This window comes from Bidens hawaiensis, unplaced genomic scaffold (genome assembly GCF_021521415.1).
Source record: "Bidens hawaiensis isolate Kalapana, Puna unplaced genomic scaffold, B.hawaiensis_p1.1 tig00014709_1, whole genome shotgun sequence".
Lineage (NCBI taxonomy): Eukaryota > Viridiplantae > Streptophyta > Magnoliopsida > Asterales > Asteraceae > Bidens > Bidens hawaiensis.
Genome location: NW_027492286.1, coordinates 26325 through 53216, shown reverse-complemented (window position 1 = coordinate 53216; position 26892 = coordinate 26325). Strand labels below are relative to the sequence as shown.

General features: G+C 38.5%; 1 protein-coding gene across 1 annotated transcript; it reads left to right on the top strand.

The window, feature by feature from the left end:
- The first annotated feature begins 23172 nt into the window (after positions 1-23172).
- On the top strand, positions 23173-24003 carry LOC143547282 (uncharacterized). The gene is made up of 2 exons (XM_077038743.1): positions 23173-23216; positions 23260-24003. The coding sequence occupies exon 2, from the start codon at positions 23356-23358 to the stop codon at positions 23872-23874; it is 519 nt and encodes a 172-aa protein (XP_076894858.1). The 5' UTR covers positions 23173-23216; positions 23260-23355; the 3' UTR covers positions 23875-24003.
- Positions 24004-26892: the final 2889 nt, after the last annotated feature.

Here is a 26892-nt window from a genome sequence, read left to right as displayed (position 1 = left end):
CTTCCATGTTGTGGATGGCCACCACAAAGATGTGACTTCCAAACTTAACTTTCTCAACCGAGAACTCGTCATGCTCAAAAAAAAGCTTGACGAACTTTTGGAAGCCAAACGAGCACCACCATAGATCCAGGACTTTTTCGGGGGTGGTGGCCGTTGAAGTTCTGACTTTGTTTCGTGTTTAAGTTGTTCCCGCTAGTACTATGTGTTAGGATCCGAGAGTTGTTGTTGTACTTTTCATTTCATCTATCTTTAATTATGTCTTTAATTTTATGTTTTAATGAAATCTAGGATTTTTAATTACCATGTTAAAATAACCAGAAAATAAATACCCAGTAAAAACAAACCAAGCTCGACAAACAAAATAAACAAAACAGTACTGTCTGCACTAAGCAGCACGGTACCGTGCTTCTAAAAGCACGGGGCCGTGTTTTTGGTGTCAGGGCAGTTACGAGTTTTAACTTGACAAAATAACTTTCTCCAACCACCAACCCTATTTTTCACTGTGTTCTGAACCAAGAAACCGCCGACCTTCAATTATTTTGCTAATTTCTTCATCTAATCTTCGATTCTAAACCTAAGGTATGTTAATTTAACAATTGCATTATTCAAATTCGTAATTCTAGGTTTAGATTAACCCTAAAATTGTTCAAATCGACCAAATCGGGTCAAAACCCGAAAAGGATATGGGTTATTATGCTTGATTATGATGAATAGATTGTTGAAAGTTTGATGGTTAGGGTTTGAATGAAAGAAACAATTCGGGTTTTGGGTATTAGCATAAATAACAGACACACCATTAAACCCAATTGATATAACCGGTTAGAAACGAGGGTTCGAGTCTGAGTAAGTTAGAAATCAATATTAAAAAAACACGAGCCGTGCCCAAAACAACACGAGTCGTGGTCAACCAAAAAGTCAAGCATCAAAGGAACTGAACCAGAAGCAGCAGCACGGGGCCGTGCTTTTGAAAGCATGTCGCCGTGCTTTGCTCTCTGTTTCAGCAAATTGAAAATCTTTCACGATTTTTGACTAATTTAAGTATAAATTGCAGATATCCGAGTATGGGGAAGAGTTTCATGCATTCCTAGTCTTCTGAAACCGCAAGAAAGGACCAACTGAAAAACGAAAGATTAACTTATCTCAATAACAGATATCCTGAAGCTCACTTCCATGCATGCGAAGAAACCCTCAGACAAGTTAACCGATGGGACCGCTATCAGAACATTGTGATGGGACCTTGGAGACGGGTTTTTAGCCAAACGGGGGATTCAGTAACAGAACTTACAAAGGATTTCCTAGCCTCATTCAACATGAAGAAGAAAAAGTTTGACATGTGGGATACCAAGGCAATCGAGTTCCGATGTGGGGGTGTTTGGCATACAACTTCTGTCACTCAACTGGGAATTGATTTGGGTATTTACACGACCGAATAAACTGACACAGATATCTGGTTCGAGGCTAAAACAACCTTTACAGATGAGGGTGACGATGATGAAGCTGAAGCAGGTGCCATAAGGGAAGAAGCTTGGGAACAGTTGAGTTATGGAACAACAAGGTATAGACCGAGCGTTTCAAAGAGCACAGCACTGCGTGACCCGCTGATGAGGTACATCCATTATTTGCTGAGTCATACCGTCACAGCTAGAGGTCAGAGCGAAGGGGTTGTCAACCTAAGGGATCTTTGGGCATTGTACTGCATGAAAAACGAAATACCATGCAATATCACTATGCTATTTTGCAAGCTGTTCATGACAAATGCCACTGCCCGAGGAAATTCCCCGATCTTTGGTGGCCCCTGGATCTACAACCTCTACAGGGCCTATGGTGCAGACACAGAAGGAACTCCAAGCCCAGATTCGTTAGCTCTCAACCTTGATTACTGTGAGAGCATGCAGATGGTTCAACAGATCAGTCTGGGTGTGTGGAGATTTTGTGATAAGAACAACCAGGTTTGGGACCCAGAAGACCCGTCAGAGATGATGATACAGGATGTGCATGAGAGACGACAATCGCCGCCCAGACAACAACACCGCCGAACTTACCATCAGAGAGGAGGCCCATCTTCATCAAGGGTCGGCCCCAGTTCATCACATGATAGCCGATACTTTTTGGAGGGTATACATGGACTGCTCGATCAATTCTCAACTAACACTACCGCCTCATTTAACCGGATCAACGAGCAAATGGCTGCCTCCGATGCACAGCGAGCAGCCGAGTATGAAGCAACGAGGCGAGAGATTGAACGATTGGGCTATCGCATGGAGAGGCAGTGGGGACCGTTTGACCCGGACACGGGTAACTGATGATTGGTGGCACAGGTAGGTTGGGCATGGGCACGGGCATGGGTTGGTAGTATTTCATGAACTTATTATGTGTGTTTTGAACAATTTACTTTTCATCGTACTTGTTTGTTTATGTTGGTTTGGATACTTTTATGGCCGTGGGTGCCAAAGACACTATATTAGGTACTAATTTAGCCCAATAGGGCAAAGGGATGGATGATTCCATACCCAATTTTCAGCATTTTATTCTTGGTTGTTTGTGGATGTTTTCAGTTTTATATTATACAGGTACAAAAACAGGAAAACGGACGAAAAACAGGGGACGCTCTGTCGAAATTTCGTTAACCCGTAGGGAAGTAACTCTCCATTTTTACTCAATTAGAATTTTTATATTTGCATGAATCTTGTCACATTAAGGACAATGTGAGATTCAAGTGTGGGGAGGGAATTACTTGACCAATTGTTTGTCTAACTAATTATAAAAATTCTCTAAAACAAATATTTTTGCAGCAAACAAAGATTATTCTAAACCTAAAAAAAAAGAAAACCAAGAAAATTTTTTGCAAATAACCAATCATTACATAAAAGTTAAAAAAGTAAGAAAAATTTTTGTAATATTGAGAATAAATTTATGCAAAATATGGCGTTAATACCCAATTCCTCCGTTACTGTTAGATAAACCTCATGCCATATAAATATTTTTTTTGGAAGCTTGAGTGAGTCATATGTTTCGTGTGATTTAGAACTTGTCGCAATTATTCATTTCAAGACCGCACGAAGAGTTGTATAAGGAAGAAGGTAATATCTACACAATTCCATCAAACCCATTATCAAATTACAAAACCCAAAAACCCGATCACTTTATCCATTTTCACCGGTGAAATACAACACTGGTCTTTTACCGGCATACCCTAAAGAACTGGAAATGCATTCTTTCGATTTCAATTTCCTTTGCTGCATACACTTCACAAAACCTAGGTTGCCTCCAGAACTTAGGGAGAGAGTATTTCTCTTTAGCAATGAGGTGAGGAAAAAGTAGCGCCAAGACGAACAAAGGCCACCATTCTGTGGAATTTCTGTGACAATCGTCAATTTCAGGTTAACTCCGTTAACGCAACTCCGTCAATTCAAACTTTAGATTATTGAATCTAAACGCAAACCTCATTACATTTAAACTAGGGTTTAAATGACGCTTAACACTTACTACATGTGTAGTAGTCTTTCGGGATTTGCACCGAAACGCAAACGATTGATGAATAAACGAAAAACACTAAAACACTAATTATGTGATAATTATGTGTTAGGATTATGTGTTATGTGATAATATTATTGTCATGTTAATTTAATGTGCAAGTTATGATAGAATGTTCTAGAAAAAGTAATACTTGATGTTAACTTAATGTGCAAGTTATGATAGAATGTTCTAGAAAAAGTAATACTTAGGAGTTGAGGGGCCAAAGTGTAACATATTCCTTTATAAATACATGGTAAACCTAAACCCTAACCTCCTACCTATTCCCCTACAAAAATCGGCAGCCATCCCCTCCCTTTATTTCCTTGAGATCGATTAATATACACACACACACAATCAAGATCTTTCAAGTTTGATTGAAGATTAAGGTGCTAGGAAGGTATACACAACTATTCTATGTATCCTCTATGTTTAATTGTTAGTTTTATTGGGTTAATTGTAAACCTTTATGGCTGATTTCTTGGTATTATGATATTCATGTGATTCTTGATTTAATTGATGATGATTGATAACTAGTTTGATAGTATTGCATGTTAATTGTTGTGTCCTTGATTGTGAGTTCAAATAAAACCCTAATCTTGTATGTATGGTGTGATTGATATGCATGGATAGTAGTTATAGTGTCTAGAGGGTTATATGGATGCATGATAGTTCATAGATTGTTATTATGATGAGTTTTGATGTGAACAGATTCTGGACAGAACGTATATACGATGTTTAACTGACTGTAACGAAGTGTAAACGTGAAAATTGATTGAGATTGTGGGTACTGCAGTAAACTAGGTTGAGTCTAGTTTCTATGAAGTATAAATTCGTAATTTTTGGATAAGTGGAAGTATACTTTTATGATTTTACAAAAACGTGATGCAAAGCTGAGCTGTTAGACCTGCTGTTAGGTTATGTTGTAAATGTTATATCTCATGAACTACGAGACCAATTGGGTTGGTTCCACTTCTGGAGGTTGACTCACTGAGTTAGGAACCAAACCCAAGTGGTCTTGTATTTATTGGATTTTTCGTTTAACGGGAATTGTAAATAACATTCTGTTGCGCATGAATCTGACTGATATGAGTTTGCTGTAATGTTTTGGTCATTATAAGAAAAATATGTGGAATAAAAATAAGATGAAATATGTTCTGGAAACCTAAGATATGTATGCTTCTGTGGTGATTTTTGGTGAATTAATTGAGACGTTATGATCGGTGAACTAGTGCAATCTTTCAAGTAGAAATTCTGTCATAACGAAACTAGCTGCTGAGTTGTATAGGAATGCATGAAATATGATAGTTTTTATAAAATTGTTGTATTTTGACCAAAATACCCTTGCGGGGAATAGTTGTTAGTTGATTGCCATGAATTGACCAAATTGCCCTTATGGGGAATAATGGTTAGTTAGTCTTTGTTTGTTGACCAAAATGCCCTTACGGGAATAATTGTTAGTGATATACATTATTAGTACGTGACACGAAAGTAATTGCTCACTCATGTATCGTATCACAATTTTACTTGTTTAAGTCACACACGATTCACAAACGAAACACGAAACATGTTACGTGCATAGGTATTATGTGCCGAGTCTAGAGACTCGTTAAACATTCCGATACTTAGAAAATCTCTTTGTTATTTTAGAACGCTAGAGAGTTTTCTACGACGCGCATCACTCGGTGATCTAGATCGGATATTCTTCGCAAACAGTGAGTTCACTTACCCCACTCTTAAACTGTTTTCAAACGTTTTTCACTTGGGGGAGATAACATACTCCGATAAACATATTTTCTGAGATAAACGCATATGAAAGATTTTGTTATAAATTATATATCACTTGTAAAGGCTAAGCGGCATACATAACATTTGAAGTCCCACACATCGGACCGGTTAATATTTGGAATAGCGAGTCACTTTTGGGTAGTACTACTGGGTTTGACAAACCCCACCCGACGCTAAGCTCAACTGGAGGTTGAGTGGGTGTAAATTTTGGCTAACACTTACCATGGTCTGGAGGACCTGGTGACGGGCACTTGATAAACAGTCAGCTTCGGTCGCGACCCACTTAGCGATACTTGTTGTATAGATTAGCTACCTATCGATATATAATTTGACATAACACTATCTGGTAATGCAAAACACTTAAACGCTGTAACGTGGTTACACACTTAAACGCTGTAACGTGGTTACACACTTAAACGCTGTAACGTGGTTACACACTTAAACGCTGTAACGTGGTTACACACTTAAACGCTGTAACGTGGTTACACACTTAAACGCTGTAACGTGGTTACACACTTAAACGCTGTAACGTGGTTACACACTTAAACGCTGTAACGTGGTTACACACTCAAACGCTGTAACATGGTTACACACTCAAACGTCGTAACGGGGTTACGCAACACTGAAACGCCGTAACGAGGTTACGCAAAACGCTAAACGATTTATCTTATTTAACTTGTGAACTCACCAACCTTGTGTTGACACTTTTAGTATGTTATTCTCAGGTAGCCGAGGCGGGCGCGCGGTTTAGGAGCATGCATTAATGAAAACACTTTTATTCTGCAAACTTAATTTTAACAGTTACATTTGGTTTTAAGTCGTCCTGCGTGACGCAACTTTTGAATTAAGGTTTTACGCTTCCGCACTTACTTTCATTTAAACGTTTTTCTTTGGTTTGATTATAACTAATGATTCCGATCCTGCCAGTTCACACCCTCTGACGGTAAAACTCCGTTAGTGGATTTTGAGGGTGTGACAGATTGGTATCAGAGCCATTGGTTATAGCGAACTAGAAGCTGCATGCATACTAGACTATAACCGCGACGACCCATTAGTTATAATGATACGCACTGCATAGGTTTGTGTAGTCTTTGTTGTCTTATCTCTTTACCTCCTTCACTCATACGCGCGCATACACGGCATACCTGTAGAGATGTCGACGCCATCCTCATCATCGTCCGATCTGATGACTCATGCTCACGGGAAGGAACCGCAATTACCTACCGCATTGCCACCCCGAGTAGTCCCGGAACTCGAAACACCCGCACCAAAGAGGTACCGCCTATCCGGAGGCATTTACGAAAATGACGTTAGCTGGGATTGGTACCCTAACATGATCAGACGTATGTTCTATCGCGAACAAGTTCCCCCGTTACCTCACCCGAACCACCCTGCTTATCCCAACACCCTACCACCCATAACCGAACCTGTGGAGCGAGTTCTCGCAGCTGTCGTTTCTTGTTGGGAGCGTGATGTGGGTTACATGCGCTACACGAGAGAAAATGTTTCCAGACTGTTTAATCACGGAACCGAGACTCAGGAGGAGATTGCCCGCATGGCAGCGGCAATGAAAGAAATGCAAGAGACTAGTGAGCAACAAACGAAGGTTATGATGAAGACGCAAGCCGAGATGATAGACTTGCAAGAGCAACTCCAAGAAGCAAGGACCCGAACCGAGATAGCACTCGAGCGTTGCGATGACCTACAAATGCAACTTGCTCAGAACGCAGCCGAACCCGAGGCAGAGCCTGAGGCCGAGCCTGAGGCAGATCCTGAAGAAGATCCTGAAGAGGAACCTGAGGAGGACCCCGAGGAAGATCCCGAGGAGGAGCCTGAAGAAGAACCGGCTGAGGAGGAGGCACACTCAGAGGTGTCCTCAGACGATGTGCAAATGTGCAAATTCTTGGATTGGAACTAGCTAACGCTATGAACTGAGAGGAGTTCAAAGACTTGATGCGAGAAGAGTATTGTCCGAGGGAGGAGATTTCAAAGTTGGAGTCGGAATTTTGGTCATTGAAGATGGTGGGTTCGGAAATCGAAGCCTACACTACCCGTTCTCACGAGTTAGCGGTGATGTGTCCACGGATGGTAGATCCGCCGAGTAAGAGGATTGAAGTGTACATTGATGGGTTAGCACCGCAGATTCAGGGCATGGTGACGTCTTCCAGACCAGCCACGATACAACAAGCGATCCGGTTAGCTCACAAACTGACGGATCAAGCAGTGGCCCAAGGTGCGTTACCACCTAGGGGTTCAACCACTAAGGCCCGTGACAACCCGAGTAATGACAACAACAGCAACAGCAACCCGAGCAGCGGAAAGAGGAAGTTTGACAACACCAGATCCTCATCCTCGAACCTCCCACCGCAACAACACTACCGTAAGCCCGAATTCACTCGGAGCTTTAACAATCAAAGTCACAACAACAATAACAACGGTAGCGGGCAGGGTTCGAGCGGATATGCTGGGAGATATCCAAAGTGCAATAGGTGCAACTATCATCATGTTGGTCAGTGTGACCGTGTCAAGTGTCAAAGATGCGGAAAGATAGGTCACCAAGCGAAGGAATGTAGAGTTGACCTTGCGGCGAAGGGTGCTCCTAAGCCACCGATGACGACTAAGGGATGTTTTGAATGTGGACAGGAAGGTCATTTCCGGAAAGATTGCCCAAGCTGAAACAGAATGACAATAATAGGGGTAATGGAAGTGGCAGTAACGGTGGAGGAAATGGCAAAGGAAGAGCGTTTGTGATTGGATCAGGTCAAGCCCGCAGAGATCCGCATGTGGTGTCTGGTAAGTTCCCTGTAAACGATTGTTTTGCTTCTGTTTTGTTTGACACTGGAGCTGATAGGAGTTTTGTGTCAAAGGCCTTTAGCCAACTTTTAAACCTTACTCCAACCCCGTTAGACGCTAAGTTTCCTGTTGAATTAGCTAACGGTAAAACTGTAGTAACAACTCATATACTTGCGGGATGTAAGTTGAAACTGTCAGGTCATGTCTTTGACATCGACCTTATTCCTTTTACGCTTAGTAGTTTCGATGTCGTTGTCGGCATGGACTGGTTATCCGAGAACCGAGCGGAGATTATATGTCATGATAAGATAGTCCATATTACCACCCCTTCTGGCGAGATCATTTCGGTCCGAGGCGAGAGAAGCGGCATGACCACCAGCGTCATTACCCTTATGAAGGCACAGAAGTATTTACGAAAGGGTCATCCGGCAATTTTGGCGCAGATTGTTGAGAAACCCGCGGAGGAGAAACGAATTGAAGACATACCGGTTGTGCGAGACTTCCCGGAAGTTTTCCCGGAGGATTTACCTGGACTCCCTCCTATTCGTCAAGTCGAATTTCAGATCGAGTTGACACCCGGTGCAGCACCCATAGCACGAGCCCCGTATCGACTCGCACCGGCGGAACTTCAGGAGTTGTCCACTCAGTTGCAAGATTTGTTGGATAAAGGTTTTATCCGACCTAGCTCATCGCCATGGGGAGCCCCTGTCTTGTTTGTCCGAAAGAAAGACGGGACTTTCCGAATGTGCATCGACTACCGGGAATTGAACAAGGTGACGGTCAAGAACCGTTATCCTTTACCCCGAATTGATGATTTGTTTGACCAGCTTCAGGGATCGAGTTACTACTCGAAGATCGATCTACGATCCGGTTACCACCAGCTGAGAGTGCGCGAAGATGATATTTCAAAGACGGCTTTCAGAACACGGTATGGTCACTACGAGTTTTCAGTTATGCCTTTTGGCCTAACCAACGCACCAGCCGTATTTATGGATCTCATGAATCGAGTATGCAAGGCGTACCTCGACAAGTTCGTGATTGTTTTCATCGATGATATTCTCGTCTATTCCAAGAACGAGACTGACCACGAAGAGCACTTAAGGATAATTCTGGAACTACTGAAGAAGGAACAACTGTATGCTAAACTCTCGAAATGTGAATTTTGGCTTCGCGAGGTTCACTTTTTAGGACATGTGATCAACGAGAGTGGTATCCATGTCGATCCCGGTAAGGTAGAGGCCATCAAAAACTGGGAAGCACCTAAGACTCCGACTGAGGTGCGGCAATTCCTAGGACTGGCCGGCTACTACCAGCGTTTCATCGAGGGATTTTCAAAGATTGCTCAACCCCTCACTGCTTTGACTCACAAAAGGCACTAAGTACAACTGGGGTGACGCGCAAGAATCCACTTTTCAACTGTTGAAAACCAAGCTTTGTAGCGCCCCTATTTTAGCCCTCCCCGAGGGAACGGAAAATTTTGAGGTACACTGTGACGCATCTATACAAGGTCTCGGTTGTGTGCTGATGCAACTCGAGAAGGTTATAGCCTATGCCTCTCGACAACTACGGATTCACGAGAAGAACTACACGACTCATGATTTGGAACTCGGAGCTGTGGTATTTGCCCTAAAGATATGGAGGCATTACTTGTACGGTACCAAGTTTACCATATACACCGACCACAAGAGTCTCCAGCATATCTTCGATCAAAGGGAGCTGAACATGCGACAGCGTCGTTGGGTCGAGTTGCTTAAGGATTATGATTGTGCCATCAAGTACCACCCTGGCAAGGCCAATGTAGTGGCCGACGCACTCAGTAGAAAAGAAACCGATAAACCCAGACGAGTACGAGCATTGCAACTCACAATTCATGCTAGCTTACCCGACCAGATTCGCGATGCACAACTTGAAGCTTTGAAAGATGATAATCTTCCATCAGAACTCATGCGGGGCATGGACAAACAACTTGAAACCAAATCGAACGGGGTCCGATATTTTGAGAACCGGATTTGGGTTCCATGATACGGAGAGTTGAGAACTCTAGTGATGGACGAAGCTCATAAGTCCCGATATTCTATCCACCCTGGCTCAGATAAAATGTATCATGATTTAAAGGCACTTTACTGGTGGCCGAACATGAAAGCCGACATTGCCACCTACGTGAGCAAATGCTTGACTTGTGCCAGAGTCAAGATAGAATACCAGAAACCATCTGGTCTACTGCAACAACCGGAACTCCCAATGTGGAAATGGGAGCACATCTCAATGGACTTTATTACGGGTTTGCCTAAGACACCGACGGGATGCGATACCATCTGGGTGATCGTTGACCGGTTGACTAAATCGGCACACTTCCTAGCAATTAAGGAAACGGACAAAATGGAAAGACTGACTCGCGTATACATGAAAGAAGTGGTGTCTAGACACGGAGTGCCTGTCTCGATCATTTCCGATCGAGATTCTCGTTTCACCTCGCACTTTTGGAAGTCGCTACAAAGCGCACTGGGCACCCGTCTCGATATGAGTACAGCATACCATCCTCAGACGGATGGGCAAAGTGAACGGACTATTCAGACCCAGGAGGACATGTTGCGTGCATGCGTGTTGGATTTCGGAAAAAGTTGGGAACCCCACTTACCTTTGGTAGAGTTTTCGTATAATAACAGCTACCACGCAAGTATTAACGCAGCACCGTTTGAAGCACTAGACGGACGGAAGTGTCGATCACCGCTCTGCTGGGCAGAGGTGGGTGACAGCCAAATCACTGGTCCAGAACTGGTACTCGAAACTTCGGAAAAGATTGTTCAAATCCGAAACCGCATGGCAGCAGCACGTGATCGCTAAATGAGTTACGCTGACAAGCGCCGAAAACCTCTCGAATTTCAAGTAAACGATCGAGTGTTACTCAAAGTCTCACCTTGGAAAGGTGTGGTTCGCTTTGGAAAGCGAAACAAACTCAACCCACGATATGTTGGTCCTTATCGGATAACGGAACGCGTTGGTCCAGTGGCGTACCGACTGGACTTACCAGCAGAACTCAGTAGTGTACACAATGTTTTTCACATGCCTATCCGATGAAACTCAAGTAGTCCCTTTGGAGGAACTACAAGTTGATGAACAGTTACGCTTCGTTGAAGAACCAGTTGAGGTTTTGGATTGGGAAACCAAAACGCTCAAGCACAGCAAAATTCCAATTGTTAAAGTTCATTGGAACTCGAGACGTGGACCGGAGTTCACGTGGGAACGCGAGAATCAAATGATGAAAAAGTATCCTCACCTTTTTGAAGGGCTGACCAAACATAGAAAAACGCGAAACCCGGCAAACCGTCAGAAATCACCGGAGGTATGAATTAAATTTCGGGACGAAATTTCTTTCTACTAGGGGATGATATGACAAACTGAAAATTTTTCTTACTTTTTCAGACACTCATCACGACTTGACTCAAATTTTCGGGACGAAAATTCTTTAACATGGGAATGATGTGACAATCGTCAATTTCAGGTTAACTCCGTTAACGCAACTCCGTCAATTCAAACTTTAGATTATTGAATCTAAACGCAAACCTCATTACATTTAAACTAGGGTTTAAATGACGCTTAACACTTACTACATGTGTAGTAGTCTTTCGGGATTTGCACCGAAACGCAAACGATTGATGAATAAACGAAAAACACTAAAACACTAATTATGTGATAATTATGTGTTAGGATTATGTGTTATGTGATAATATTATTGTCATGTTAATTTAATGTGCAAGTTATGATAGAATGTTCTAGAAAAAGTAATACTTGATGTTAACTTAATGTGCAAGTTATGATAGAATGTTCTAGAAAAAGTAATACTTAGGAGTTGAGGGGCCAAAGTGTAACATATTCCTTTATAAATACATGGTAAACCTAAACCCTAACCTCCTACCTATTCCCCTACAAAAATCGGCAGCCATCCCCTCCCTTTATTTCCTTGAGATCGATTAATATACACACACACACAATCAAGATCTTTCAAGTTTGATTGAAGATTAAGGTGCTAGGAAGGTATACACAACTATTCTATGTATCCTCTATGTTTAATTGTTAGTTTTATTGGGTTAATTGTAAACCTTTATGGCTGATTTCTTGGTATTATGATATTCATGTGATTCTTGATTTAATTGATGATGATTGATAACTAGTTTGATAGTATTGCATGTTAATTGTTGTGTCCTTGATTGTGAGTTCAAATAAAACCCTAATCTTGTATGTATGGTGTGATTGATATGCATGGATAGTAGTTATAGTGTCTAGAGGGTTATATGGATGCATGATAGTTCATAGATTGTTATTATGATGAGTTTTGATGTGAACAGATTCTGGACAGAACGTATATACGATGTTTAACTGACTGTAACGAAGTGTAAACGTGAAAATTGATTGAGATTGTGGGTACTGCAGTAAACTAGGTTGAGTCTAGTTTCTATGAAGTATAAATTCGTAATTTTTGGATAAGTGGAAGTATACTTTTATGATTTTACAAAAACGTGATGCAAAGCTGAGCTGTTAGACCTGCTGTTAGGTTATGTTGTAAATGTTATATCTCATGAACTACGAGACCAATTGGGTTGGTTCCACTTCTGGAGGTTGACTCACTGAGTTAGGAACCAAACCCAAGTGGTCTTGTATTTATTGGATTTTTCGTTTAACGGGAATTGTAAATAACATTCTGTTGCGCATGAATCTGACTGATATGAGTTTGCTGTAATGTTTTGGTCATTATAAGAAAAATATGTGGAATAAAAATAAGATGAAATATGTTCTGGAAACCTAAGATATGTATGCTTCTGTGGTGATTTTTGGTGAATTAATTGAGACGTTATGATCGGTGAACTAGTGCAATCTTTCAAGTAGAAATTCTGTCATAACGAAACTAGCTGCTGAGTTGTATAGGAATGCATGAAATATGATAGTTTTTATAAAATTGTTGTATTTTGACCAAAATACCCTTGCGGGGAATAGTTGTTAGTTGATTGCCATGAATTGACCAAATTGCCCTTATGGGGAATAATGGTTAGTTAGTCTTTGTTTGTTGACCAAAATGCCCTTACGGGAATAATTGTTAGTGATATACATTATTAGTACGTGACACGAAAGTAATTGCTCACTCATGTATCGTATCACAATTTTACTTGTTTAAGTCACACACGATTCACAAACGAAACACGAAACATGTTACGTGCATAGGTATTATGTGCCGAGTCTAGAGACTCGTTAAACATTCCGATACTTAGAAAATCTCTTTGTTATTTTAGAACGCTAGAGAGTTTTCTACGACGCGCATCACTCGGTGATCTAGATCGGATATTCTTCGCAAACAGTGAGTTCACTTACCCCACTCTTAAACTGTTTTCAAACGTTTTTCACTTGGGGGAGATAACATACTCCGATAAACATATTTTCTGAGATAAACGCATATGAAAGATTTTGTTATAAATTATATATCACTTGTAAAGGCTAAGCGGCATACATAACATTTGAAGTCCCACACATCGGACCGGTTAATATTTGGAATAGCGAGTCACTTTTGGGTAGTACTACTGGGTTTGACAAACCCCACCCGACGCTAAGCTCAACTGGAGGTTGAGTGGGTGTAAATTTTGGCTAACACTTACCATGGTCTGGAGGACCTGGTGACGGGCACTTGATAAACAGTCAGCTTCGGTCGCGACCCACTTAGCGATACTTGTTGTATAGATTAGCTACCTATCGATATATAATTTGACATAACACTATCTGGTAATGCAAAACACTTAAACGCTGTAACGTGGTTACACACTTAAACGCTGTAACGTGGTTACACACTTAAACGCTGTAACGTGGTTACACACTTAAACGCTGTAACGTGGTTACACACTTAAACGCTGTAACGTGGTTACACACTTAAACGCTGTAACGTGGTTACACACTTAAACGCTGTAACGTGGTTACACACTTAAACGCTGTAACGTGGTTACACACTCAAACGCTGTAACATGGTTACACACTCAAACGTCGTAACGGGGTTACGCAACACTGAAACGCCGTAACGAGGTTACGCAAAACGCTAAACGATTTATCTTATTTAACTTGTGAACTCACCAACCTTGTGTTGACACTTTTAGTATGTTATTCTCAGGTAGCCGAGGCGGGCGCGCGGTTTAGGAGCATGCATTAATGAAAACACTTTTATTCTGCAAACTTAATTTTAACAGTTACATTTGGTTTTAAGTCGTCCTGCGTGACGCAACTTTTGAATTAAGGTTTTACGCTTCCGCACTTACTTTCATTTAAACGTTTTTCTTTGGTTTGATTATAACTAATGATTCCGATCCTGCCAGTTCACACCCTCTGACGGTAAAACTCCGTTAGTGGATTTTGAGGGTGTGACAATTTCCAAACACGAAATGAAGAGAAGAGCCAAAAAATATGAACGATGCTTAGGTTGCGGAAACTGGTCCCACGAAGGAAGATGTAGAAAAAGTCAAACTCAGTCTCAGCATGAATATACCGAGCTAATAAGGGTGGGGGTTATTAGGCTCTAAGCCGAACGATCCATCAGAGTTGGAAGTTATATTCAGAACAGGATTGAGGAAGAATTGATCCACATCCTCGATAAAACTGGTCTTGATGATCTGACCTTAAAAGAGTCATTAGGTATGTAAAAAAAACTCTCGGAGAAAAGGAGCTAACCATTGAAGACATCTCAAAACTCCCGACAAACAGTGGAAGTTGTATTTACCATTAACCCTTGAACCGCCACAAAATACCAATTCCTACTCACACTAAACCGAAACCCCTTTTTACCTTCTGATCTATGCAACCCTTCAAAAGGTGGAGATTTGAACTTGTTACAAGCTTATTTATCTCAAGTTGCATTTTGGCTAAGAGTGTTCACATACATACATAACAGGTATGATCAGATGTAAAACCGAGTGTGAGTGAACATTGTGAGAACGTGACGTTTTGCATAAACAGAAACTCATAAAAACAAAAGTTCTCTCTTATTTATCACTAACATAAAGATTGGATATTTTGTTTCGTCTTCTTGTAGCTCACTTAAGGGATAACTATAATCTAAATTTGCTGTTTTTAGAGGATATTTATAAAAAGATTGCTTGAGGACAAGCAATGTTCAAGTGTGGGGATGTTTGATGCACATAGAAATATACATCTTTTCGGCATCAAATAATCTCTAAAAACTGCAATTTCTATCTAATAACATAGCATAAAAGGCTACTTATCATAATAAAATATAATTTCAGGTGAAACCAAACCCCAAACAAAGAAACAAGCAAAAAAGACGAAGAAAAACAGAAGAAAACACAAGAAAACAAAGAAACACGCTCCCATGCCTCAAGAAACACGCCCCATGCTTCTGACACAAGAAAAGACAAAATCTGGAAGCAAAAGCACGGGGCCGTGCCCAACATGCACTGGGCCGTGGACGAGAATGCAGAAAAGACAAAGAAGAATTGAGCACATGTCATTAAAAACCACGGGGGCGTGCCTACCAACCACGGGGCCGTTGCCACATCATACAAAAGACAAAACAAATCTGGCACATGTCATAAAAATGCACGGGGGCATGCTCATCAAGCACGACGCCGTGCCTCACCATCCAGATTGCCTATAAATAGTGGCTCATGTTGCACTCATTTGGTGTGCCTTGAAAAGAATTCTCTCCGGTTTTCACTTATAAAAACACACACTAACACTCACTTTGAAGATCTAGTGAAGAGTTTGAAGGTTTGGAGGTCATCACCACTAATCATCATCATCAACCATCATTACCATCATTAAGAAGAAAGATTCATCTACATTTGGTTAGATTGTTCCAAGTTTAATCATGTATTTGTTATTATCAATCATCTTAATGTCTATCACTATGCTCATTATGAGCTAAACTCCTTTTACCATCTAAAATCTATGAAGAAGCTTTGCTTTACTTGATAATTAATCAAGACATGTTATGTAGTCTAGTAAAGTACATGGTTATATTACAATTATCTTTTGATGAGAAATGTTTCACCATCTTAAATTACTAATTCAAAGTTGGTGGTTGTCAATTTCATTGGCAATCGTTCATGTTCTTGAAAGATAGAAATACTTTGATACATTATCGAAACATGGATCCTTATATTGTACTTAAAATGATGAGATATAAGTTATGGTGTATTTTTCTAAACCTTGGTAATCCGAAAATGGCTTTGCTTAGGATATCAAATTAGTTAAAGAAACCATATGTTAACGGAATGTGTAATTATAACCTACATAAATCAACCAAGGGGAGGTTGTGTGATGAACTACAACCACCCGAAGTTGTTAGAATTGGTATTTGAGAAATCGAAGTCAATCCTAATCTTTCTACTTTACGAAACTACTTGCCAACTTAAATTGACATAATTGAGATGATATGACATTAGGAAAGGGTGGACTTTAAAATGCGCATACCATCTCCTTAGTGCCAAAGATGCTCACTTAAGGCTTAAGGAGCTATCTATCATATATTGCTACGATAAGTTTATCACGTGTCTACATATTAATTATAAATGCTAAAATGGAGCGAATTCTTGATCTTAGATGGTAACCTTCGCATAATTGAACAACTCGTTTAGAATCTCTTGTCTTGGTCACCTATATATTATATATATAAGTATTTATATTTTATAAAAAGTAAAAATTAACCCCAAAAATGATTAAAACCTCCGATTAAAGCAAAACAACGATTTACTATTAGAAACCTTTGTGTCCACGGATCGATACTTGGTTCTTACCAATACTATTCTACATATACGATAGGTACACTTGCCTATTTTGTGTGTGTTTAGTCTTTATAGAAATCACTTTTATAAATTTAAAACACGATCTTGTGCAAAAGCTAAATACCCAACCCATCATATTTTAAACCGCACTCGCACGCACACATCACCCTCACATTATTTTAGGGAACCGTTTGAGAATGATCTTATACTAGTGTTAACATAGTTACTCTTTAGTTATATATTTGTACATTTCTCACAATCAAAGTCATTTATATTTGACTCTCTCTCTCTCTCTCCCACACACACATGTATATTTATATTTATATGTATGTATGCATGAATGTATGTATACATGCATGCGTAGGGACACAACCAGTCGGAACATGATAAACATCAAAAAGCATTTGAAACTCATCGTATTCCGTTGGAAACTGGAAAACATCCAATCTATGGCGGTGGTGTTCCCGCCTACCCGATCGAGTAACCATCCCTCTCTCTCATCTCCACATTCAAGCGCCTCTCTCTCCTTCTTTTCTTTGGGATTACAAGCCGATTTAAGGATTCCGGTGACTACCAATAGGCAGGGTTGTAAAAGTCGGCCAGGTAATCGGCGCCTATGCGGTTCTTAACGCTTCACTGCACCGCTTTACCCCTCCAAGGTCCAAAAATTTGGAATCAGACCAAGGCGCCTCTACTCAGCCTAGGTGGTCCGACTCGGTCTTAACACAATTTAGACTTTTATTAAAAAAAGTTAATTTCCTCCGTCGCAACCTCCGTTGTTATCATATGTTTCAACGTTTTGAACTTACAACCTTTTATTCAAGTTCGATGGAGGAATATATTTCAACTAAGACATGTTCTTGAATCAAGATGTAAATATTATTGATTGGTTTGCAATTCCGTTTGTGTTATGTAGAATATTAGTAACTTATGATACTTGATATATATATAATCTACAAAACATAATTTCTTTATAAAATACCATGTCCGAGTACTCCCCACGTACCGCCCGTCTAGATCGAGTACTCGCAACACCTAGCAATCGCCGTGGAAGCGTCTAACGACTTATGCAACCTTACCCATAGGACTGGCGGTTATTCCTGCCTAACCCACACATTACCCGAACACCATTACCCCCAAACGCCCCCACCTCTCTTAACAACTTTGAGAACTCAATGAATTAATTAGATTTAGCCACCTCATCAATAAGCCTCTTTTTGGTAAATGCTTCTAATCATTTCTTTGTACCATAAGTCTCTTTTTCTCTCTCACATTATTATTTTCTTTAAAACCTTAAACCAAATTGAATGGTCCGGGGTGTATTTCAGACTTGCATTTGCATTTGCTGATGTAGACTCTACAAATTGGTTATATGATAATCGATTTTGGTTAGTCCGTTGGTTCTTCATCAAATTTGGTTAGTTTGTGTCAAAATAAACGATTTTGAATATGTTGATCCAATGTATGATTATATGATAGTTCCAATGAAATCAAAATTGAGAAAATATTTTGAAGAATTGCCGGCGGTTTTTACTTGTGCTGCCGCATTGAACCCGACTTTAACCATTACCGGGGTTGAAACTTTAATCGAAAAAATTGTTTGGGCTTTGGAGTTGCATTTAGATGACCCGAATTGTGCATCAAAACAAGTGAGAAAATTTAATACTTATTTAGAAAACATGTTTGAACATTATTCTCTTACATATGGTTCGACAACGAGTGTTCGACAATCAATGGGTTTTGGAGAAAGCTCGTCGTCATCAAGTAACCCAAACATAAGTTTGTTGAATGATATAAGAAACGATAAACTTAAAAGAGCTCGTGGTAGCGCACCAAATAGCGAGTTAAACCGGTATGGTGCAACCGATTTTATGTTCACGACAAATGATTTTGAAAACTTTGATATTTTGGGTTGGTGGAAGCAAATGGAACCACAATTCCCCGTGCTTGCAGCCATGGCCCGTGATTTACTAACCGTCCAAGCTTCTACGGTAGCTTCGGAAAGTGCTTTTTTTTAGTGGTAGGATTCTAACGATACGAAGGACGAGGCTAACACCGGAATCGGTGGAAATGTGCATTTTCTTAAAAGACCACTTGGATGCGGCGGACCGTATCCAAGATACATCTAATATTGAAGGAGAGTTCGTCGTTGAAGAAAAGCTACACGGAGAAGAAGTAGCAATTAGTGCCGCAAACCCACTAACCGAGGAAGAACAAATGTATGATGATTCGGTGGGATCGAGTAGTCCCTAACCGGACCTAGAAGACCACGTGTTTAATGTAGACGACGATAACGAAGATGAATAAATAAAAGAATGAAGCCAAAGCCCGGATGGAAGAATAAACGAATGAATTCAATGTTTAAAGTAGATTATAAACGTTTATTTTCAAGTTATATGTATTGTTTAAAGCTATGAACGTTTATTTTCAAGTTATGATTATGAAAATAGGTAAAAAAATCAATCAATAACAAGTGTTTTTAGTTTTTTTATGATTTTTCTAGGTTTTTTTTTATTTTTCCAGTTTTTTTTTTCTTTCAAAAACCGGTTTTTTTAACCGGTTACCGGTTAACCGGTCAGGGTATTAACCGGTTCCGGTTAGACCGGTTAGGGTATTTCTGTGGAAGAACCGGTTAGTAACCGAACTGATTAACCGGTCTAACCGGTAAGGATATTAAAAAAGAAAAACCGGTTACCGGTTAACCGGTTACCCGAATTGTGCACCTCTTAGAGAACTAGACATGACATGCTTCATTGATGGTGAGTGCATTTGAGCATGAAAGTCTTTACATTTAATAAAAGATATTAAATTCTTCTAGTTCTCCTATGTTCACATTATTAATTAGATAAATACCTTTACGTATATATAGCTTTTATCTACGTTTTTTTAATCTTTTACATATTTTAGTTTAATTTATTGTTAAGAAAGTTTGTAAAATGTTTGGACATATTTTGATTTATTTATGTGTGGTTATATACGTTTTGTTCATTTTTGAATGATACATTGAATGAAAAATGTTTTATATATGTTCTTTTGTGTTCATTTAAGTGTGTTTATTAATATTCGTTTATGTTTGTATGTGTTGGTTTACGTTTTCTCATGTATGTTCATTTATATTCGTTTACCTTTGTTAAATTATGTTCGTTCACATTCATTTATGTACATGAATTGCTCATTTAAATCTTCAATGAACGAACATTTAACCTGAGTTTGTATTAGAGAGTATTAACTTAGAAAACTAAATCAGAGATGCTTTTATAAATTTAAGATGATATAATATGTTAGTAACACTAGTACAGAAAAAGACAATTTTAAAACGGTTATTTTATGTATTTGAAACGGTCTGAAAACCATTATACATGTTCCGTTGCAAATGATAGAATATGATATGTAAAACAGTTTAACAACCGGTGTGCTATATCTAAACGGTAGTTAACACTTAACGGTGGTACTAAAATTTTCCAACAGACCTCAAATCGGTGTATATATTTGTAAATTACAACGTAAAAAAAACCATTGTAAACTAAATATAACGGGGACGTTGTCAAAAAACCGGTGTTATAACAATATGAGAAAACCGGTGTCTAATTGTTTTGGGTCGTGAAGCGTTTTGTTATCAATGTATAGTAAATAGTAAATACGAGGTGCTTATTACAATAGCGACAACGTCACAATATAATAAAAATATTTATTTATTCACAAGAATATATATATATATATATATATATATTCAATATACAATTACATATTCCCTAATACAATGATATACACAAATCAATATATAGTTATATATTCCCAAATGCAATCATAATATACACAAATAGAAACAGGTTTTCATAATCTTGAAATTGAGATAAAGCTATAACAAATATTAAAGTTACAATATATAATAAAAATATTTATTCATCCACAAATATACATTTAAATATAAATAAAAATATTTATTCATCCATAAGAATATACATTTCAATATATTCCCTAATACAATAACAATATACACCAAATAGAAAGCAGGTTTTTGTAATCTTGAATTGATGAAAGGGAAATGACTCTAAGTTCATCACCTACAATAGATATTGAGATAAAATTATAACAAATATTAAACTATAAATTAATCAAAAATTTAAATAATTACTTATCTAATTTCGTAGTGTTTCATATAGCTACATTGTTTGACCCCACATCAAAATCTTCTGTATAATAGATAATGAGATAAACTTATAACAAAAGTTATAACAAATTTGTTATAAGATGGTCACCTATAATAGCTGTTAAGATGATAACAAATTCACAAATAAACTATAAAGTAATAAAAAAAATATATAATACTTATATGATTTTTTACTGTTTCGTATAATATCTTTGCTTGTCCACTAATCAAAATCCATCTGTTGAAAATAATATTTTATATCAACTAAACATAATTTAAAAAAAAACATATATTTAGCATTGAGTACATGTAGCTTATAGAAACTTATGGAGATGGTTCATTATAATTTAAAACATGTATACAAAAAAATAATTATATTTGTAAATATACAAAGTATGTAGTAATATATTATACATATCTCAAACTCTTTAAATGTAACTCTTATCTTCCATTGAGACTAGTTAGCAATTTACATGATCAAATCTTTAAATCATTAGGTATTTAAAGGATTAACCCCTTTCAATAAATTTAAACTAAATAATTTACAAATATGTATTCACCATAAAAATATTCTTACAAATATATACAGCTTGGACCATATTAAATATGAATTTTCAAACGCAAGTAAAACACCGGTTATAAAACTCTCTAAAGATGAATAGATATTTGATATATGTTTAAAGATAATCATCAAGACATTAATCTTGAATCATCATTAGCCTACCGATTAGGGTTCGAAGAAAAGGTGCCTGCAAGTGGGAGGTAAAAGCGAGCAGATGAATACATATTTATTTGATGGATACAATAATGAATTCAAAATGCTTTTGGTGGGAAATGCAAACATTATGCCGGGGAGTTAATAAATTTTGACGATATGAGATTATAACACGGGCATCAATATTAATCGGTGTACATGATATAAATTTAAACAACAGTTTTAAAACCGGTGTAAATTTTTATTCTAAAACCTATGTTTTAATCGATATAACACGTGCATAAATAATAATCGGTGTATATGATACAAATAAAAACAACGATGTTTAAACAAGTGTAATTTTTTATTTTTATTTTTTTATATATTATATATATTTTATTTGTTTATATGTTATGAACTAAGTTTAAATCTATTTTTATCATTGTTTTGATTGGTACCAATTTTTTTATTTACTATTTTTTTATTGTTTATATGAAACTAACTTCATATTTATATTAACAAAAAAACATCAAATTTTGATTAATAAAAAAATTAAAATACATTCATATTTCATCTTCATCCATCGCTTCCGATTTATAACCGCTAAGATCAACTTCTCCTTCATATTCATCAGCAGAAGCACCAACATCCGCATCCGCATCCTCATCCTCATAAGGAGCAGCAACCAATTCTCTCACTGTCTGGCTAGGCTTATTATTTGGTTTATACTTGATCTTTGGGCTTGGGGTTGGTGAGTATGTAACACTAGTTTTCGGAGGGCTTATGTTTTGGGCTTGGTTCGTATCATGTTAATCTATACATATATATTATATTAGGTCATTAGAGGGGGTCGATCATTCAAGAGGTTGTGTATGGTTAGTAGATTACGGGTTTTGTATTCCAACAATCTTGTAATCGCCATTAAGGGCTTAAGCACCCGACGTTAATATAACGTGTGTTTTGAAGTCCATCATGTGCTGGTTTGTGTTTGTTCATCGTTTATATTGAATCACCTTGTTGTTAGTTTCTGCCTAAAAACGAGTTTGTTGATATCACATTGAAAGATCTTGATTTGGGACTTACAATTGGTATCAGAGCCTATAAACCTATTATAGGCTCGGTTTTGGTGATATCAAGGATTCAAGATAGTGTTTTTGGTTGACAATCAGTGGGTGTTTTCCTGGAAATCAAGATCTTTTAGGGTTCTTCGCGTTCTTCGGGAAAGGTTTAACAAATTAGGGATCAATCTTTCAAAACTTTAAAGATCTTTTTAAATCCCTGATTTTTCAGGATCAATTTGTTACAAAGTTTACCAAGTCAACAATCACAGTTCTCGGGACCTAATTGATCGTTCTTGGCTATAATTGATCTTTCTCGGCAACAATTGATCGTTCTTGGCTACAACTGATCGTTCTCGGCTACAACTAATCGTTCTCCGGCTCAGATCTTGAGTTCTCAGCTCAGATCAAGGCTTTTCGGGATCAATTGGGTGTTCTCGGCTAGTGTATTCTCGGCTATTGTCTGCTCTTGGGTTCTCGGCCACAGAGTTCTTGGCTACCACTGTTATCGGGTCTTAGTTTGGTTTTGGGCCTTAGTCAATTGGGCTAGTGTTATTTGGACTATTACTTGGACTCTTGACTGAAATGGATCAGTTAAGCAAAACATCATCCAATGCTGCATTGCATCAAGAGTTGGATTCCATTATGGGAACTGCCACTCGTGTAACCCGTCTACTGTCTCATGAGGGGTTTGTTGAGTGGAAGTTCAGGTTCAAAAAGTACGTAAAGATGAAGAATGCAATGATTTGGAGAAGCATTGTCAGGGGTCCTCAGCCTATCACTTATCAGAGAGAAAATGGTGAAGTATCTGTAAAGCCCGTTGAAATGTACTACGACAAGGATTTTGAAAAGATTGAGGAGGATGAGAAGGCTATTGCCACTCTAACAATGGCACTTTCACCTGAAATCACTCAAGGATTCAGAGAGCTACAGTCTGCAAAAGGGTTATGGGAAGCCCTTATTGAGGTGTATGAGGGAAATGAGGATATGAGAAGGAGTCGACAGGATCTGTTGCGACAAAAGTTTAACTTGTTCAATCATGTTATGGGAGAGTCTTTGGAGAAACAACTTCAAAGATTTGTTACTTTGGTCACTAAGATGTGAACTGCAAATATTAATCTGACTCTTATTGAGACAAATAACAAGCTGGTCAACTCTCTGCCTCAAAGCTGGGACATGAATGCTGCAATGATAAAAAAGACAAAGGACCTAGCTAGATTAATTTTGTCAGAGGTGATGACAACCATTAAGTCCTGTGACATGGATGAAAAGCAACGTGCCATTAATCATGTCAACTCCTACAATGTGGCTGGCTATAGTACTGCTTCTAAATGCCCTCATATCACAAGACAGTTTTTCAATGTTTAAGTCATCTCAAGTTCAATATGCTCAGCCACAACAAGCTCATAACAGCGCTTTCAAAATTAATCCCAAACCCATCACAAACCCTAATGGGTCGAGTATTACCCATCTCAATTTATGCTGGAATTTGGGTTTTCCCATCGGGTTCGGGTTTCACTGTCATCCCTAGAATCATGTCTCTTAGGTTGGTGTTAACCATTTCGATTATTGCCTCATCAAATAAAAAACCTTTGCACTTGAATTTGCATATGCGATCAGTGTGTTTTTTCGAACCTGCGATAAGGGTCTTATGATTACTTTGTTGCAAGCATAATTAGGTTAGTTCTATGTTTCCTTACATGCATTTGACTCCAAAATCTTTTCTATGGAAGAAGTCATTTGTTGTCATTGGGTATGCATCATGTTTACACTTGTTGCATCTCACATAGTACCATGGTCGGTCGAGATTATGTTCCCTTAGTTGCAATTTGGAATATTGTCAGTGCATTGGTTGTTTTTTTGATTAATTTCAGAGTCAACTCAGATTAACACCAACTTAAAAAGTATTGATATACTATTAATGAGTGGTCCAGTAGTTCTACCAGGAACCTAATTGCAATGAACCAATCTTCAAAGTCAACTAAGATTAACATCAATTTAAAGAGTCTATTTATGTACTATTAATGAGCGGTCTCGTAGTTCTATGAGGAACCTAATTGCAGAAAACCAATAAGAAGTTGTCAACAGAAACAAATAATATCAACATTACCATGTTATGTTTCCAGCCTTTCTTGATAGTAGTAACTCTACAGGTGTGTCACTATTGACTTTCGATGGGTGATTGTAGAGGTTGAGGGTGTCTTTGAACTTGCGTTAGTAATTTGTTTCTAATTAGCGTTTGTGCATGTGTGTATGCTATTAATGTAATTTGAACATTTATTACCTATGCCCTGTGATTTGCATACCCAGTTTGAAGCATAATTCTAGTTTTCGACAATCCAGTATTCTCACACGTTCTTCAGTTTCTAATTTTAAAATAAGCAATCATGGTGCACAAGTAGGGTGGGTGACCTACACGTGTACGACCATGCATGCACTACATGGCACGGTCGTGCTTGGCTTGAAATAGCAAGCACAACCTGTTTGTTTACGTGTTGACCTTTTAATTACAGTTTCCAACTTTGAATTTGTTTTGCAAAAAAATGGCTTCATACATAAAGAGAATATCTACATGATTACCATTACTCAGCTTATCAAATTAAACTTTTTCAAGTTCAAGATATCCGTTCTGTCCACAATTAGCCCACTACGCTCCACCTTCTCCACCACTAGCCAACCTCGAAATGATTTTCCAACCTCTACCTCATGATTCACCAAAAAATGTGCATCAATGGATCTTCTTTTACCATATCGATGATAATGAAATACATGGCTATGAGAAGCTTTGTACAATTAAAAAAAAAGATCATTTGGGAGTCATAGAACTTGAATTTCAAAGTCTTGGAGGAGATTGGGTTAGCTGCTAGATGTATTGGGTTACTATCACCTAATGAGATAGGGCACTTAGAATGACCCACAATACATACATATAACTCTTCCTTGAGTTCTTAGCCTCATTCACTTTCAGCGTTCCTATTTAAGAAGAAAGATCCTCAGTGAAATGCATCAAGATAAGGATGGCTAGGTATTAGTACCACATGACATTAGCTGAGTTTGGGGGTAAGGATGAGATTTTGCAAGCAAAGGGATTTACACACACCTGCTTTCACATCGATTAGTTTTGATTTTGTGATTCCCGTCGAGACTACTGAGTTTTTGAAGAAGATCTATATAGTACATTATGACCCGTGAAAGCATAAGCGGTCCTACTATCCCGATCCACTTCATCATTTACTTCTAATCTGCATAAGAGGTGGGTGGGGGCGTTAAGGAGTTATTCTACTTGTTCACTATCATTGATAAGATTGATTATAACCTCGCTTATTGCCTTGCCAAGTTCTTCACGAGGTGTCACGTCACTACCACACAAAGCCTTATATTTTGGGGCCAATGCATCTCATGTTTGGTAAACAATTAGGGAGTTCTTGGACCGGAGGTATATCTGACTTGGCCTGTGTGACTCATGATATGGGTATTATTGTGAAGTCAATGATGAGGATTGGGGTGTTGAAGAAATTTCCGGAATGTGATGTGAGGTTGGCAATGCAGGAGACGCTGAGAAGGAGGATATTGAGTAGCCTCGGCCACAGAAGCACCATCCGCGACCACATGGCCACCAAGACATACACCATGCTTTCAGGGTGATTATAGATAGCCTAGACACCATTTTTGTTAGTATCTAGGCGTCTCACCGTCGAGTATAGTAACACCAAACGTGCAGCCTAAAACACATAGTGTAAAACAAAAACATAATTGAAAATGCTAATATGAAAATATTCAAGAACAAAATAAAATAACCGATACTTAGTCAAGCACTTGGTGTGAAAGTTAATAAAGACAATGTAAAACAATAACACAACCTAGAAGGAAAATCCGGAAATCTACTAGAATACAAGAAAACAACCAATGCGCTCACACTAACAATAAAACCCTAACTTCATAGGAAGAAACACAAGGACCTGTAAATAAGAAGAAAGACACCAAACAAGTAAGAAAGAATAATGGGAAAAAAATGCAAAATTAAGACAAACTATGAAAGTGACAATGATCAATGTTCAAGCGAACCCAATGTCACACTCCGACCAAAGGCGGCAGAACATGCCGAGGTGCAACGATTGCCCA